Raw genomic sequence first — 19019 nt, forward strand, 5'->3', positions numbered from 1 at the left:
AGCAAGTGGCAATTGTCTATTTTTACAGATAGGCTTAAATTTATATACTTCAAAAATGCTTTAATGAAGCATTTCACTTTTATAGTCAGGGTGCTTATATTAATGGTTCATGAAAGTTTTAATATAAATGTGGCATAAGGCTGACAATAATGTATAGGGATCTTTCCACCCTTCAGGCACTCTGCCTGTATACCTGATGAAGGGCTTTTGCCCAAAACATTGATTTTACTGCTCCTCAGATGCTGCCTGAACTGCTGTGCTTTTCCAGCACCACTCTAATCTAAACTCTTACAATAATTTAAACAAATCAAAAGAATCAACAGTGACTCTTGAGTTTAAAAACTTCATAAGAAGAACTAGTGTGCCTGTGGTACTCAAACTAATACTGGTCTCAGACCATTGGGTGCTTAAATGATTTTAAACATATCTGATGTTTTGCCTCTATTTCCTTTTTTGGTGCACCATTCTAAATTTTATTTTGCAATCTTTGGGCAAAGAGGTTTTTCCACATACCTTTTCCAAATTTACTCCTCTCATTTTCATTTTATTCTATTCTCCTGGTAGTAATAATCTGTTTACCTTATTGACACTGTTAAATATTTGATCTATTTCAATGTATATGTTCCTAGAATGATTTTGATTCAGTCGCAAAACTTATAAGTTGTAAATGAGTTTCAATGTGCAATCTCAATTTTTGGTACAGTATATGTGAGCTTGATATAGCTTTGAGTTCCATGTTCACACTAAAATGTCAAAACTGTTTCTTTTCTATCATTCTGAAGAAAGCAAGTCAAAGTATATAAAGCGGGGATCTGCAACATGACACTAATCAGTCACTGGACTAAAGCCCTGTGCTAGTTGTACTAGTGCTCTTTATAGTTAGGAAATTGGAATGATAAAGTAAGGAAATATCAGTGTGGGAAAGTTGAATTGTTTCATTGCCCTAGAGTCCCTGTTATTTGTAGCACCTCAAAGTTGTGTTTAAAAATATTCTGGTTTTAGCTTTCATAGTTTGAATTGTATCAACTTCTGTCTATAGATTCACAATATAAATTTCTAAACAGTGTTTACCCTTAGAAGCATAAATTATATCAAGAAGTAGATTTTAAAATCCAAGAAATAGAATGGTATAAATTATGTTTTCTGATAGTGTTTTCTTAGGATATGAGCAATACTGGCAAGGCCAGCATTTGTCGCTCACCTCTAACTTCCTTTGAGATCAGTGGTTTGCTATACCGTTTTGAACCTATGCCTCCAGAGTATTAGCTTGGCCCTCTGGATTGCTAGTCCAATGACATTATAACCTCACCGCTGCCATAATCTCCAGCCCCCTTCTAAATGATAATAGTAGTGATATGATGATAGTGTTAATGAAGACTATGAATAAACATCTAATTTTTTTGAGTCAACTCATCATTGAATGCCTTATGTTTAAAGATATTACCAAAATTCCTATGGGTTCAAAAAGAAAGAGAGCCACTTCTCCTTCAAGCAGTATTAGTGGAGGGGACTGTGATGACGGACACCCTGTTTCTGGAAGCAATGCAGGATCAAGTAGAAAAAGAAGAAAACTTTCCAACATTCCAACTGTAGATCCTGTAAGTTTGACTACAGTGTCTTTCTGTATTCCTATTACTGTAGTTTCTATAAATAAGTATCCAGACTTGTTGAGTATATTGGAAATTTACATTCTTGTCATTAGAAGATAGTTAGCTTCATTTCAATGATAAATGAAATGCTGAAATTTAGTTTTTGTCCACACTTCATTCACCATTGAATCATAAAAACAACCAATTGAATAATGTAGTCTGAATGACTTGTCTTGAATTTTAACATTTTATTATGCCTGTTTAAAGGAAGAAGTGTTAAGTGATGTAAATACTTAATTGGTAGATCAGTAAGTTACTTTAAAACAAAGATTTGGGAGATATAACTTCTGTATTCTAGAAATATCTGTTGAAATTTAATTTGGGGAATGTATGGTTCATTGAAAATTCATTGGCCCTTGTCTCTTTGCCACTGACTTCAAAATACTTGTTGCCACTGACCTTGAAGACAGCTGCTGTGTGAGTTCCCCTAATCTTTACCTTTATCTTTTACTTTTCTCAACTTGCAACTGACTGTTATAATCATTATTGGGGATTCCCTTTGTCGAGCTGCAGTAATGTCATGGGATGTTTAAATAATTTTCACCGACAGCAAACCAGGAAATGAAACAATTATTTGTTAAAAGATTTGCAGAGAGCGGAATAAATATTGGGATGCAAATGTGGGTTAAGGTAGATATTAAAATTTCAAGAACAGACTTTTAAAAAGTTCAATTGAAATGCATTCATGGCTGCGACATATGGCAGTCTCTGGATGTTAGTAGATCCAGAGCAAACACATCTGCAGTAAGTATTTACAGGTTGAGCAGATTCAGCTTAGAGTTTGAGCTGGAACACCAATTACAGGCTCCAGAACACCATTGTGTGAATATTTTGTACAAGGAAGCAATCACACTCTTGTGATGGGATTTTTCAATTTGCCCACTGCTTAGGGAAAGATATGAATGTGAGTTAGACAAGTAAAGAGACCCAGAGGGCAAAATGCAGGATCCTCACCCTCAGTGATTAACTCGCAGAGTTTGGGGTATTTCTGCAGGTTGGTTGAGAGTGAGGGTTGCAGGGTGGATGAACTACTGAACCTTACATCTTCGTGCAGAAAGCCATTCAAGTGGGGGAAGCAAAAGGGAATTTAGTAGTAGTAGTAGACAGAAATTAAGGGAGTTGACATTGTTTTCTGCAATAAAGAACAAGAATCCAGAAGACTGTATTGCCTGCCTGGTCCCAGAGTTCAGGACATCTGCTCAGGGCCAGAGAGGGGAAGGTGAGGATCCCATCATCATGGTTAATGTAGATGCCAATAACATAGTCAGGATGAGGATGAAGGTACTTCATAATCAGTGTGGGGTACAAGGGATCAAATTTAAGAAGCAGAACTTCTAGGGTAATAATGACTGGATTATTACCTGAGCCATGTGCAAATTTAGCTTTGGGCATATAGATTTGAGGAATTAATGTAAGGCAATGGAATGAATGAAATAATAATTCACTTGAATATCTGGAATTTTTTTTACCTTGCTCAAATGAAATTGACTACCGGGTTCTTCACTTATTTTATAGCATTAGAAACCACATAAGGTCACCATGAAGGACACTTCTACTCAACCTCTCCCCTCACCTGGAACATGGTGACCCTCAGGTTAAACCACCACTAGCTGTCCCCTTATGAGAGAGCAGCCCTATGGTGTTCTGCAAATATGACAACTTTACTTCCACATATTTCATCCATATTAATTACTTGACTTTTTTATGTTTTAATTTTATGGACTATATATATTTCATCTATATTAATATATTTCATATTTATAGTATATTCCTATTTCTTCCATAGTAATTACTTAACATGTTTTCATCTTTTAATTTTATGGACTCATATAATATTTCATCTAAAGTAATTTAAATATATAACTAATTACTGCACTTCACATTGATATCCTGCAAACTATTTGAGTTTTGATCCCTGAAAAATTAGAGCTGACCTTTATATGAAGTATATAAGTTTGTCTTTTTTTGTCTAAACTATATGGAGTCAGCTTCTTAATGAGATCTACTTTGACATAAATATGCCCAGTAAGTTCATGTTTCAAAAAAAAAGATTTTTTGAATTTGAGACAAATCTACCTGACCACCATGTTGACAGGTAGAAGTATAAATATTTTAGAATACTGTCAAATTTTGCTGTTCTTTAATTAATCTTTAAATGTATCTTTTAAGGTATAAATTTTGTCTTTCTGGTTTACATACATTATAATAGGTAAAGACATAAAAATAAGAGTAAGCCAATCAGTCCTACAAGCCTGTTTGACCAGGCTGGGAGATCGTGGCTCATTTTTACCTCAACACATTTTATCCTGGTTTGCTCCATACCTGTCAAAATTGTAAATTTAAAATGATAAAAAATATTCCTGGGCTTTTAAATCTCTTGCCTAACTTCAATCCTGAATGACTGAGCTCTATTTTTAAGATTGTGCCCCATGGTCTAGATTTCCCTTCCAGAGGAAATCATTTGCTATCAAATTGTTTCATTTTAAGTACCTCAAATATTTCCCTTCTAAGCAACTTGCATCAAGTTGATGCAATATGTTTTCACAATGTAACCCTTTAAATGCTTGGTAGCTTTCTAAATCTGTGCTGTAGTCTCACCAAGGAGGGAAGTGGTGACATGGTATTAATGTCACTGAACTGGTGATCTGGGACCTTGGGGTCATAAGTTTGAAGTCCATCAGGGATGATGGTGAAATTTGAATTTAGTAACAGAAATTTGGTATTAACTATGATCAATTGTAGTCAAGCCAATCTGGTTCACGAATGCCCATTAATCTGCCATCCTTACCTGGTTCGGTCTACATGCATCTCCAGGCCCACATCAATGTACTTGACTCTTAACTGTCTATTGGGCAATTGTGGTTGAGCAATAAATGCTGGATTATCCAGCACCATCCACATCCCATAAAGGATAAACTAAAAACAAAAAAATCCTGAGGTATGGTGCCCAAAATTAAACACTACTCCGTATAAGATCTGCTAAGGTTCTGTACAACTAAGCATTTGCTCATATATATGATGTAAAAAATTTCTTTTAACAGATTGCAGTTTGCCATGAGCTGTACAATACCATTAGAGATTACAAGGATGATCATGGAAGATTGCTGTGTGAGCTCTTCATCAGAGCCCCAAAACGAAGGTAGCATTTTGGAAATCCTTGACTTTGGAGGTTTTTCAGAATTTATTGTTTAAGAAAAATCAAGTTCTTAATCTTTAGCTAGCCAATATTTTTCATGTTTAGGTCTAAAACCGGTTAGAGTCTAACTTTGCTAACTCTTAAAAACTGACTGAATTCAATCCGATCCATTGATGCATAAATGTACTGACTTTTATAAATTCAGCATAATGAGTTGAGGATGTTTAAGCAGCCAGTGAAATAATGCTAATTGAGGAAAATGTTTTAATACTTTAAATAATCCTGCATAGTTGAAAAATATTGCATTCCTTCTTAGAGACCCTTACTGATATTTTTGTATCTCCTTTTCCAATGCTGAACACCATTCTCCAATGTTGCAAATAAGCAGATAACATATTCCAGTGCTTCTACCAGTGATACACCAAAGTCAGGCATGAAAAGGTGGCCCATGCTAACTCAGTCTAATTCAGATCAAAGAATCAATAATTTGGATATTATAAATGTGATCACATTGTGGTGAGCATCACATTGTTATTTTAACCCATAACAGGAAATTTCAATAGGGTGAATTGGAAAACGTGATTATTTCATGAATTTAACATTGTCATTGAGTATGAGAAGAGAGAATAGGATAAGTTCCTTCCAACAGTATTGTTAAAGGATAAAATGTCTGCCAGAAAGTAGTTGAGGCAACACCTTTCCACCTTTTAAGGAAAAATGAATAAATATTTGAAGAGAGAAAAATATGAATATATACCAATGGGCAGTAAGCAAAGTAATGGGGTTAGTTTTGGATTGCTTTACTAATAAGCCAGTATAGATATGAAAAATGACTAGCCTCCTCCTTTGCTGTAGTGTTCTCATATTTATGTATTTCTATGATACCAAACAACAATTGAGCAACTTTCCCAAGGAGCAACATTCATGCAAATTTCCACTCAACTCCTTTTTTCACACAAAGAAAGAGCTTGACGTTTCTGACAGGAGATTCCAATTTAGGGCTCCTTCAGTAGGGGCTTCTTCAGTGTCAGGGTGTCAGGAGGTGGGGAAGTTGTCGGGTTCTAGTGATATAGGGAGGGTGTTGGTTCGGGGGTGTAAGAGGTCTCAGGAAGGTGTAGTAGAGAGTGTGGGCGTCAGTTGAAAAGTTGCTTAGGAATTAGGCTTTTTAATAATCTAACTTTTCCTAAGGAACAATTTATCGCAGCAGAACCCTCTCAATTTTCTAATTTAAATGAATACTTTGCAAGAGTTCCAGGCATGGAGGAATTGCCCAGAGGAATCTTCAATTTTCCAGGTAATTCCATCAGTCTGCTATATTGGAGATTCTGTAGGGTCCCCATGCATAGCTCATATCTACATTGCAGATTATCAGGTCATTGGAAAATCAAAGCCTTGTTCTAAATGTTGTCATTATGTACTTATGACAATGGGAACAAGTTGTTTGGCCACTGATTACATTCTACAAATAGTAAAATTGTGGATTTCTTTACAGCTGAAAGGAAATAATTTTCTGAGTTTCAACAACATTGAATGCACGATTGTCAGCAAAAATGCACGAGCTATAATGATTGTGGTACTATCAGTTAACTGTGGATTAGTTCATTTTGGCAGGAAGCTTATCAAAAAAAATTCTGCATTGTGCAACTTTGCAACTAATGCTACAATTCAAAGTTAACTTTATGAATGGAATTCAGCGGGTTTTTTAAAATTAAGTGAGCTTATCAATGTGTTGATTGTAAGGTTATTAATGATTTCCAAAATGGAAGTTATAAGCCGTCACTGATAGCAAACAATATGTTTCACTGGTCCATTTCAGTCTTCACGTTAAATTTAAGAAAATCAAAATATATTAGTTCTTCAAGAGCAGCCAGATTGGCCACAGGACAACCTTAAAGCTGGTTCTGAGCACAAGTACTCTAAGCACAGCAATGTTCAGTTGCTTCATGAATAACACACTATCCAAAGTATGGTCGGTCAGAACTGGGATGTTTCATGATGATTCCACGATATTCATTTTAGTTTTCATAACTCCTCAAAAATGAAGTCAGGCGTGCCCATGTGAGGCAAGAATTGACAATACTTAAACATGGCGTAATAAATAGAAAGTAACATTTGTGTCACATAAGTGCCTGGCAATGACTTCTCCGACAAGAGAGAGTCTAACCATCTTCCTAGATATTCAATAACATTACAACCATTGAATTGCATACTATTAACATCCTGAAGGATTCCATTGACCAGGAATATAACTGGATCAGCTGGATGAATCTTTAGGTGCATGAACATGTATTGGCTATGGTATTCCATGGCAAATGGCTCACCACCTGAGTGACCAAAGCCTTTCACAACCTCAAAGGCACAGGTCAGGAGAGTGACAAAATACCCACCATTTAGATGAAAGAAGGCAGCTGTAATAACACTGGAGAGATTCAACACCATCCAGCACAAATCAGCCCCACCACCTTAAAACATTCATTTCCTCCTCCAATACAAAAGCATTGTGGCTGTGGTATGTATCATCTACAGGATGTATCCCAGAAACTGACTAAAACATTTTCAATAGCATCTCTGAAACATTTGACCTCTGCTACTTGTAATGAGGACATCAACACCTTTGAGTGACACACCATCTTGAAGGATGTATATCGCAGTTCTTTCATTCTCACTTGATCAAAATTGTTTTACTTCCTCTCTGACATCATGTCATCACACAGACTGCAACAATTCGAGAAGGCAGCTCATCATCATTTTTTTCAAAAACAATTAGGGATGGGCAACAAATACTGGCTTTGTCAGCAATGCCTACATTCCAGAATGAATTTCAAAAATTGACCCTTTTAAACATCTCTGTTATATTTCTCATTTCCATCTTTTTGTAAAAAGTAGTTAAAAATCTTATTAAAATTCTGAAAAAGATTCTTTTTATTCATTTTTTGTATATTATGTATAATATTCCTTTAATGATAGGAGTTATGATCTATACTACCTATTTGTGAACTGCCTTTTGTTCATTGATAAGGTGTGAACATTTCAAACAGCATTGATTGAGCATCAGCATGCTGGTTATTAGTGAGTAAATGCAGCTTAATGACACTGTTGATGATCTCTTCCATAATTTTGCTAATGATTGAGGGTGGGCTGAGGGGGCTGTTATATGCTAGATTGGATTTGTTTTAAGTTTTTTTTGGTAACGTTGAAGAGTGTAGTTAAAAAAATGAAATGTACTTTCATGAGTTTGTAACAGTGTGAAATAAATTGCTGTAAATTGGAAGTACGCTAATTAGTAACTACTGTCTTTAAATTTTAATTGTTATAGGCATTTGAAATGCATACATAATTTATGTATAAATATCTTGCAACACAGGAACCAACCTGATTATTATGACGTGGTCTCCCATCCCATTGATCTTTTGAAGATCCAGCAGAAACTGAAGATGGAAGAATATGATGATGTTGATCAATTGACTTCTGATTTTCAGCTTATGGTTAATAATGCAAAAGCCTACTATAAGGTAATGTGTCCTTGATTGGTTTGATACCAATTTAATTTTGTTCATACATTCATGAAGTGTCATTGACCATTTTTTAAAGTTAATGTATAACTGAAAGTTATTTGAATTGAATGGTATTTTATCTTACAATAAAACAGATCCATCAACTTTTGATGGATTAGATTCATGTTTGAATTTTTGTCAGAACAATAAGGAAGCTTTTCAGACAAAATCTTGACTTAGCTTTTCTTTTTTCAGATGTCAGAATCATGTAAAAATTTGTTCTTATTTGAAATTATCAGCATTTGTAGTTTTTCCTGTCTTTCTAGTTTTATCACAAAGGAATTCATCTATCATTTGGTTTGTTCCACAGATAGTAATGCTCCATTAAGAAAATATTTTAAAGTATTTTGTGATATGGGAGTTTTCTAATTATTTTTTACATTAAATACATTAAAACATAAATAATTATATGAAGGATAATTTCATAAAGGATAATTTTACAAATGATGATTGAATTTCGGGATGAGCCCGGGTGGAGATTTAAGTACAGTAGCTTCAAAATATATTTTAAATTATGTTTATCCTGGAAGTGAAGTTTCTGTAAACAGCATTAAAATAATGATATTCACTGAGCACTTGCAGTTGGTGGATGTTAAGGTCTAATTAAAAGAGAGGCAGGTGCCCGCAAACAAACAATCAGCACCGACTCTTAGGTTATACAAAATTGGCTGTTTCTTGCCTCCTAGTTTTGATGTAAAACTTCAATTTATGGTGTAATTTTAGCAATGTTTAATGCTCTGTACTACCAAGCATTTGTTTAAATCTAATTTTGTTTATAGCTGGCATTTAACTGAAATCTGCAGTTCTTAGCCTTAAACAGGACTTTTAACAAGACCACCAGTTGAACAGCAGTTGGGTTTAATTAAGAAGCAGCTACAATCAATTTCTCATCAAAGGTGTCAGATAGCTTTTTTATATAGTAAATTAACTATGAAACACAGTACAACTGAGAACTTGAGTGCAGCTAACAATACAGTTCCCGACCTTTGTGCCACAAACTCCAGATACTTGCCCTGTAGAATCCTAGATTCTGGGCAATGCCAAAATAGGTCATTCGACCTATCAAGTCTTCCAAAGAGCATCCCACCGAGACCCAGCCCCCCACTCTATACCCGTAACCTCACATTTACCATGGCTAATCCATCTAAACTGCACATCACTGAACTCTATGGGACAATTTAGCATTGCCAAGCCACCTAATCTGACCGGCTAATCCAGTAGAAACCCACACAAGCATGGGGTGATTGTGCAAACTCTGCACAGACATTCACCCAAGGATGATGTGGAACCCTGATCCCTGGCACTGTGGGGCAGTAGTCCTAGCCTCTGAGCGGCGATGCCACCCTCCAGAGGTGTGTCACAACATGTCTGAATAACCTGAATAAACATACAGCATTAGCATGCCCTAGGGCTCTTGGGCACAGGGTTAGTGTCCTGCGTCTATGCCAGAAGGTCCGGGTTCATGTTTCCACCTGCCATCTTATCCATCTGGTAAGAGAATAAAATTATTTCAGTTCCTGAAGTTCAACAGAATTTACCAACTGGTGATAAAGTTAATAAAATATATAAAATTATATTTAATGCAATTATATATTTGCATAGCTAAGTTATCAATTGGAATGCATTATGGACTGCAGAACCAGTGATGTGCCAAAGCTGCAGGAAATGGATGAGCATTCCTGATGCCAAATTGCACCAGTGCAAAACAAATGAAGTAAGTTTTGATAAGGGATAGTATTACAGCTGTGCTGAGGGAGGATATTCCTGGAAATACATCCAGGGAAGTTATTTGGGTGGAACTGAGAAATAAGAAAGGGATGATCACCTTATTGGGATTGTATTATAGACCCCCTAATAATCAGAGGGAAGTTGAGAAACAAATTTGTAAGGAGATCTCAGCTATCTGTAAGAATAATAGAGTGGTTATGGTAGGGGATTTTAACTTTCCAAACATAGACTGGGACTGAGCTGAAAATGTGTTGCTCGAAAAGCGCATCAGGTCAGGCAGCATCCAGGGAACAGGAGAATCGACATTTCGGGCATAAGCCCTTCTTCCTGAAGAAGGGCTTATGCCCGAAACGTCGATTCTCCTGTTCCCTGGATGCTGCCTGACCTGCTGCGCTTTTCCAGCAACACATTTTCAGCTCTGATCTCCAGCATCTGCAGACCTCACTTTCTCCTCATAGACTGGGACTGCCATAGTGTTAAGGGTTTAGATGGAGAGGAATTTGTTAATTGCGTACAAGAAAAATTTCTGATTCAGTATGTGGATGCACCTACTAGAGAAGCTGCAAAGCTTGACCTACTCTTGGGAAATAAGGCAGGGCAGGTGACTGAGATGTCAATCGGGGAGCACTTTGGGGCCACCGACCATAATTCTATTAGATTTAAAATAGTGATGGAAAAGGATAGATCAGATCTAAAAGTTGAAGTTCTAAATTAGAGAAAGGCCAATTTTGACGGTATTAGGCAAGAATTTTCAAAAGCTGACTGGGGGCAGATGTTCGCAGGTAAAGGGATGGCTGGAAAATGGGAAACCTTCAGAAATTAAATAATGAAAATCCAGAGAAAGTATATTCCTGTTAGAGTGAAAGGAAAGGCTGGTAGGTATAGGGAATGCTGGATGACTAAAGAAATTGAGGGTTTGATTAAGAAAAAGAAGGAAGCATATGTCAGGTATAGACAGGATAGATCGAGTGAATCCTTAGAAGAATATAAAGGTAGTAGGAGTGTACTTAAGAGGGAAATCAGGCAGGCAAAAAGGGGACATGAGATAGCTTTGGCAAATAGATTTCAAGAGAATCCAAAGTGTTTTAACAAAGGTAACTAGGGAGAGAATAGGGCCTCTCAAAGATCAGCAAGGCGACCTTTGTGTGGAGCCACAAAAAATGGGGGGGATACTAAACGAGTATTTTGCATCAGTATTTATTGTGGAAAAGGATATGGAAGATATAGATTGTGGGGAAATAGATGGTGATACCTTGCAAAATGTCCATATTTCAGAGGAGGAAGTGCTGGATGTCTTGAAACGCATAAAGGTGGATAAATCCCCAGCACCTGATCAGGTGTAGCCTAGAACTCCATGGGAAGCTAGGGAAGTGATTGTCGGACCTCTTGCTGAGATATTTGTATCATCGATAGTCACAGGTGAGGTGCTGGAAGACTGGAGGTTAGCTAATGTGATGTTACTGTTTAAGAAGAATGGTAAGGACAAACCAGGAATCTATAGACCAGTGAGCCCAACGTCAGTGGTGGGCAAGTTGTTGGAGGGAATCCTGAGGGACAGAATGTACATGTATTTGGAAAGGCAAGCACTGATTAGGGATAGGAGTCTAGATTAGAGTGGTGCTGAAAAAGCACAGCAGGTCAGGCGGCATGCGAGGAGCAGGAAAATCAACGTTTCGGGCAAAAGACCTTCATCAGGAATAGAGCTGGGGGTTGCAGTGAGAGAGAGACTCACTGAGATTCTTGTAGAGAGAGGAAGAAAATTTCTTCAAGACAGGCATCCTTGCAAGAGGATTCGCAGTAAGGTTAAAATCAACTAGGTAAACCGGAGTCTAGATTAGAGTGGTGCTGGAAATGCACAGCAAGTCAGGCAACATCCGAGGAGCAGGAAAATCGACGTTTCGGGCAAAAGCCCTTCATCAGGAATAGGGATTAGGGATAATCAACATGGTTTTGTGCGTGAGAAATTGGGGAGTCAGGCCGGCTACTTGCGGAGCGTTTCAGAGAACACCTCTGGGACACCCGGACCAACCAACCCAACCACCCTGTGGCTCAACATTTCAATTCCCCCTCCCACTCCACCAAGGATATGCAGGTCTTTGGACTCCTCCATCGCCAGACCACAACAAAACGACGGTTGGAGGAAGAGCGCCTCATCTTCCGCCTAGGAACCCTCCAACCACAAGGGATGAACTCGGATTTCACCAGTTTCCTCATTTCCCCTCCCCCCACCTTGTCTCAGTCTAATCCATCGAATTCAGCACCGCCTTCCTAACCTGCAATCTTCTTCCCAACCTCTCCGCCCCACCCCAGTCTGACCTATCACCCTCACCTTGACCTCTTTCCACCTATCACATTTCCGACGCCCCTCCCCCAAGTCCCTCCTCCCTACCTTTTATCTTAGCCTGCTGGACAAACTTTCCTCATTCCTGAAGAAGGGCTTGTGCCCGAAACATCGATTCTCCTGTTCCCTGGATGCTGCCTGACCTGCTGCGCTTTTCCAGCAACACATTTTCAGCTCTGATCTCCAGCATCTGCAGACCTCACTTTCTCCTCCTGCGTGAGAAATCATGTCTCACAAACTTGATTGAGTTTTTTGAAGAAGTAACTAAGAGGGCAGAGCGGTAGATGTGATCTGTATGTACTTCAGTAAGGCGTTCAACAAGGTTCCCCATGAGAGACTGGTTAGCTAGGTTAGATCTCACGGAATACAGGGAGAACTAGCCATTTGGATACAGAATTGGCTCAAAGGTAGAAGACAGGGGGTAGTGGTGGAGGGTTGTTTTGCAGACTGGAGGCCTGTGACCAGTGGAGTGCCACAAGGATCAGTGCTGGTTCCTCTACTTTTTGTCATTTACGTAAATAATTTGGATGCGAGCCTCAGAGGTACAGTTAGTAAGTTTGCAGATGACACCAAAACTGGAGGTGTAATGGACAGCGAAGAGGTTACCTCAGATTACAACAGGATCTTGACCAGATGGGCCAATGGGCTGAGAAATGGCAGCTGGAGTTTAATTCAGCCAGGTGCTGGCAGGCGGGACTAGATTGGGTTGGGATATCTGGTTGGCATGGACGGGTTGGACCAAAGGGTCTATTTCCATGCTGTACATCTCTATGCCTCTATGTTTAAAGTTAAAGCAGCATTGGCCCAGAGTTTAAATGTTGGGTGCTGAGCAATAATACTGAGATGCATCAAGGAGTCAGAAAGTTACCTGAACAGGCACAATCTAATAGCCATTACAGAGACATGGATGACATGGATTATGACCTGAATCCTGAAGTGTACAGGATGTTTATGAATAATACTGTTAGTTAATGACAGTGTTAGCATACTAGAGAAGGATGACCTAAGTTCTGGAAACGGATGTGGAAACAGTTTGGATAGAGATAAGAAATTATCAATTTAGGCAAGAGTGGTGTACAAGCACGCTAAAAGTAACTATTGCAGTGTAGCACAAAACAAAAGAAATAATATAGGTTGTCAGAAAGATACAGCAATAGAAGATTTTAATCTGTCTATCAACTGGAAAAGTCATCTGGACAAAATTAACCTATATGAAGAAAGTAGGACTGCAGACACTGGAGAGTCAGAGTCGAAAGGTGTGGCATTGGAAAGCTCAGCCAGGGGTTCAGGCAGCATCCAACGAGAAGGAGTGTCGATGTTTCGGGTATAACCTATGTGAGGAGTTCATAAAATATTTCAGGAAAGTTTCTTAGAATAACATATTTTCGAGCAAACCAGAGAGCAGACTGGACTAGACCTGGCATTGTCCAATGAGATGGGATTAATTAATGATCTCAAGGCATCCATAGATATTGTTTGCCTGGCATGTGGAGCCAACATTACAGCTGGTAAGTTTTTAGTAAGTGGTAATGCCTGGGATGTTGATAATGCAGGAGTCAGAAATGATAATGCCATTGAATGTCAAGGTGTGATAATTGGATTCTCTCTTGTCAGGGATATTGTTTGCCAACATTACAGTCTCCAAAGTCTGGATATTGTCCAAGTCTTTCTGCATTTGGACCCAGATAGCTTCATTAGCTGAGGAGTAGGTGAAAGGTACAATATGCGTGTGAATGGTACTGAGTATTGTCCAGTCATCACTGAACATCTCCACTTCTGCCTTATGATGGAGAGAAGGTCTTTGATGTTGTAGCTGATGATAGTGGGACCTAGAACCATATACTAACCTGAGAAGCTCCCGCAGAGATGTCCTGGAGCTGACGTAACTAACATCCAATGACAACAACCATCTTACTTTGCGCGGGGTATGAATCTAACCAGTGGAGAGTTTTCACCTTGATTCCCATTGAATTTAGCTTTGTTAGTGCCCCTTGATTGCACACTTAATCAAATGCAGCCTTGAGATCGATGAATTACTCCCTCTGAGGATTACCTGCTATGTCCATCTTTGAATCAAAGTTATACAGAGGGACATCGATTATCCGAACGAGGTGAGCAGGCACTATTGTGTTCGGATAATTGATTATTCGATTAATTGATTTCCTCTGGGGCTCGAAAGTCTGTGAAGTCTGCTTCTCGTTCAGGAGACTATGTAGTAGCACACCGCGCAAGCCCCCACCTTCCCAACCCCGTCTACCCCCAACCCCGTCCGCAACCCCATCTGCGCCCCCGCCCCGCAGCCCTATTCACCCCAACCCCGCACCCCGTCCACCCCCACCCGCCATCCGTGCTCCCGTCTGAGCTCCCCACCCAGGCAGCCAGACTGGACACCAACAGTAAGATTGCTCCTGCCTTTGTGGAGTAAGTCTTCAAGCACGCGTGCACACACGCACACAACTTTTTACTGCAACATTTTGACAGATTCCACCTCTTCTCTGTGCAGGACAATGTTGCAGAGATTATTTGGGGAAGAGGAGTTTAGGGTTCACCTCAATGTAGAACTCTAGGGAAAGTGAGTGTGTGTGTGTGTGTGTGGGGGGGGGGGTGGAGAGGAGAGGAAGAGGGCAGGAGGTCAGTCATGTAGTGATGGTGCCTTGACTGTCCAGGACTGTTCTCAGCAGCATTTCAGTAGGGGGAGTTCGTTTTTAATCATTGTACCTGTAAACAAAAGACGCGATCAGAGTTGAAACAGCACTTTAACGTAATGATTCTATCGGGATCTTGAGATCCCATTCGGATAATCCAAAATTCGAATAATTGATATTCGGATAATCGAGGTTCCTCTGTAATCTGTTCAAGAGTCAACTGGCCCAAGCAGAAGTCAAATCTAGCATCAGTGAGCAGGTTATTTATCTCAAGTGCTGCTTGATAGAACTGTTGATGACCCCTTCCATCACTTTACCTGAAAATCGAGAATAAATTAGTGGGATGGTAATTGGCCAGGTTGGATTTGTCTCCTTTTTGTGTACAGGACATACCAAGACAATTTACCACAATGTCAAATACATTCCAATTTTGTAGTTATCCAGGAACAGCTTGGCCAGGGAGCAGCAAATTCTGGAGCACAAGCTTTAAATATTATTGCTGGAATGTTGTCAGAGCCCAGAACCTTTGTAGTAACCATTGCCTTTAGCCATTTCTTGATAGCACATGGAAGGAATAGAATTGCCTGAAGTCTAGGATCTGTAATGATTGGAATCTTGGAATAACCTGAGAAGGGTCTTCCAGTTCTGGCTGAAAATTATTGCAAATTCATCAGCCTTATCTTTTGTACTGATGTGTTGGGATCCCCCATCACTGAGTGTGGGCATATTTATGGAACCTTCTTCTCCGATGAATCATTCTAATAGTCCACCACTAATGATGCCTGAATGTGGCAGGACTGCAAAGCTTAGATCTGATCTGTTGAATGTCCACTCACTTAGTATTGCCTATCACTTGCTGCTTATATTGTTTTTCATGCACGTAGTGCTGTTTTGTAGCTCCATCAGGCTGACACCTCATTTTTAAGTATTCTTGCTGCTGTTCCTGGCATGTCTTCCTGCACACTTCGTTGAAAATTTGGAGCACCATGTGTAGTATTGGTTAGTATTACTTCTTTAAGAAATTGGCCTTGCTAAATTGCCCATAGTGTTTGGTGCGTTAGTCAGAGGTAAATATAGGATAGGATAATGGCTGTGGGTAGGTTACTCTTCAGAGGGTCAGTGTGGGCTAAATGCATTAGAAGCAGTTCAGACTACGTTTCCCAGAACAACATCTAGAATGAGGTCATTTTATGAAGAAAGGCTGGACAAGCTACTGTTGTATCCACTGGAGTTTAGAAAACTAGGAAGTGACTTGATTGAAACATGTAGATCCTGAGGGGTCTTGACAGCGTAGATGTGAATGGAGAAGAGGTTTCCTCTTACAGGAGAATCTAAAATCTGAGGCTATTGTTTAAAAGAATCAGCGGCGCACATTTAAAGTAGAGATGAAGCACATGTCTTCTCTGAGGATTGAGAGTCTTTGAAACTCTCTTCCTGAAAAGTTGGTGGAATCAGAGTCCATAAATACTTTTAAGATGTAGATTCTGATTAAGCATGGGATTGAATGGTTATCAGGGGCATGCAGGAATGTGAATTGTTCATATGTTCACAATCGTACGCCACATTACTCAGTGTTTTCTCTGCTTTATTTTGTTGTATTGAATTAGTTTATTTTAGTGTGTGGTACCTTTTATGTTTTTGCCCAGCTGTGTGCATGTACTTTGGGGCTTCTCAGAAGCCCTGATGCAAGGCCTTTGTAGGAATTGCCCATAAGGTTGAACTTCCAATGAGCATCTCCCTTGCCTGCCAGGAACCTTGAGCTTTAAAGTTAGGGTTGGAGACTTTGAACAGTCCTTTATACAGTACCTATCTGAATGGTTGTGCAGAAAATGGTAGCTGGATTAAAAGCTGCTGTAACTGTTGGGTAACTGTATAACTGCCCCTCGCCTCATCACATGCATCGCTCCTCTCCACAACTCCTCCTCATACCACATGTTGTTTCCCCCATTACCAAGCCTCTCCCAACTGCACCAAACCGCTCACCTCGACTACCCCAAATCAATCTGACCAATTCCCACTAACTGACTTTTCTGTGACGCTCAAATACCCCACCCAACCTAACCAGCTGCTGATCCAACCTGATTAACTCCAACCCACATATTACCTTATACCCACCATTTATGTTCCTGCAACCCTGTGTACTTGCTATCTTACCCATCCAACACCCTGTCACCTGACATTCAACTCCCTTACTTAGCCTTTCTCTTCCCCACGATACCCTTGCCCTCTATACGTAACTTTGCCGGAAGCTTTAGAATATTTAGGATTCAGTTAATAGAATACAGCAGTTAGTGCTGTAAAAACGTGGTGTGGCTTCTCTTAGCTCTCTCTAAGGTTTGCTGTAATGAGATGGTTCTGATGGATCCTCCAACAGAAGATCACTCAGAAGAATTGTGAAAGGTAAATATATAAGTTTTTATTGATCAGAGTCAGAATTAGACTGTCCATTCCTGATCAGAAAATCTGGGCTATGACTTTAAACATGGCTACTTGTGAACCACCTGCTCAGTTCAATCTGAGTTGTTGTGCATACACATACAAATGCACTGTAGAGAAAATACTGCTCACTACATTATCAAAACTTAAGTTTTATTATACTTTGAATTATCATAATTACTGTGTGAAGTAGAACATATTTCCCTGGTTAAAATACAAGCTTAATTTCTGTCTTGTAATGTAGAACTAACTTTTTTGAGTCTGTGACTCTATTGTATCACTGTTTATTCGTTTGACTGCACACATGGATTACAGTAAACATATTCATGCAAGTTATGATTATAAAATATATAACATGCGATATTTATATATTTGAAACAATTTTGATGCTAACCACTGAATCACAGTGGCTCAGTGGTTAACACTGCTGCCTCACAGCACCAGGTATCTGGGTTCGATTCCAACCTCGGGCGACTGTCTGTGTGGAGTTTGCACATTCTCCCCTTGTCTGTGTGGGTTTCCTCCGGGTGCACCGATTTCCTCCTATAATCCAAAGATGTTCAGGTCAGGTGAAATGGCCTTGCTAAATTGCCCATAGTGTTTGGTGCATTAGTCAGAGGTAAATATAGGATAGGGGAATGGGTCTGGGTAGATTACTCTTCAGAGGGTCAGTGTGGGCTTGTTGGGCTGATAGGGAATACTGTACGGAATCTAATCTAATTCATTCTTTTATCATTTACAGGAAGATTCTGCTGAATGCAAAGCTGCAAGTAAATTGTGGGATTTGTATACAAGAACAAGAAATGAGTTTGTCCAGAGGGGAGATTATGAAGATGAAGAAGAAGAGGATGATTATGATGGTCAGGATAACCCTGGTACAACTGGTGACGAAGATGTGAGGGCAGTTTTAATTGTCTAGGGAAAGCTTGCGACCATGTATATCAGTCAGCTTTGGTTCAATTGTTAGCAAAGTTGTCTGTTCGTCAGAAGGTTGTGGGTTCACTCACTGCAGGTTGCGGCACAACCATCTAGTCTGATGTTCCATTGCAGTACGAAGGATATACTGTATTGTTTGAGGTGCAGAGATTCAGATGAAATGTTAAACTAAAGCTTCATTAAGTGCTCTTAGGTTGGATTCCACAATACTATTTCAAAGAAAAGCAGGGGAGATATCCCATGTCATAGCCAATTTGTGTTCTTCAGTAGCTTCATAATCATAAAATAGATAATCTGGTCTTCGGCTTATTGCTGTTTGTAACAGATGGATCTGTGCACAAATGGACTGCTATGTTTCATACAGTACAGTTAACTGTACTTCAAAAATATTTAATTGGTCGTAATGCATTTTCAGACATTGGTTGATCCTGAAAGATGCTATGTAAATCAGAAGGTTTCTATATCAGTCTTATTTCAGTGTCTCTCTAGTATTTGACATTTTTTTTCAAATTCGCCTACTTTATTCCTTTAGGTAAGAAATTTGACAATTGTTCAAATTCGTAAATGTGTCATGCTAGTCAGATAACTGGTATA

General features: G+C 39.2%; 1 protein-coding gene across 11 annotated transcripts in view; it reads left to right on the forward strand.

The window, feature by feature from the left end:
• The window catches only part of pbrm1 (polybromo 1), a 97805-nt gene that overhangs the window by 4566 nt on the left and 74220 nt on the right, over positions 1-19019 (forward strand). For all 11 annotated transcript variants that reach the window (XM_087994188.1, XM_087994196.1, XM_087994197.1 and 8 more), the window contains 4 exons: positions 1438-1598; positions 4691-4788; positions 8150-8297; positions 18232-18384. In XM_087994188.1, the coding sequence (XP_087850314.1) occupies positions 1438-1598; positions 4691-4788; positions 8150-8297; positions 18232-18384 (560 nt within the window). The remainder of the gene's footprint in view (positions 1-1437; positions 1599-4690; positions 4789-8149; positions 8298-18231; positions 18385-19019) is intronic.

The sequence above is a fragment of the Chiloscyllium plagiosum genome, unplaced genomic scaffold (genome assembly GCF_037043375.1).
Source record: "Chiloscyllium plagiosum isolate Xiang-an unplaced genomic scaffold, Cpla_swu_hap1 HiC_scaffold_14, whole genome shotgun sequence".
Taxonomy (NCBI): Eukaryota; Metazoa; Chordata; class Chondrichthyes; order Orectolobiformes; family Hemiscylliidae; genus Chiloscyllium; species Chiloscyllium plagiosum.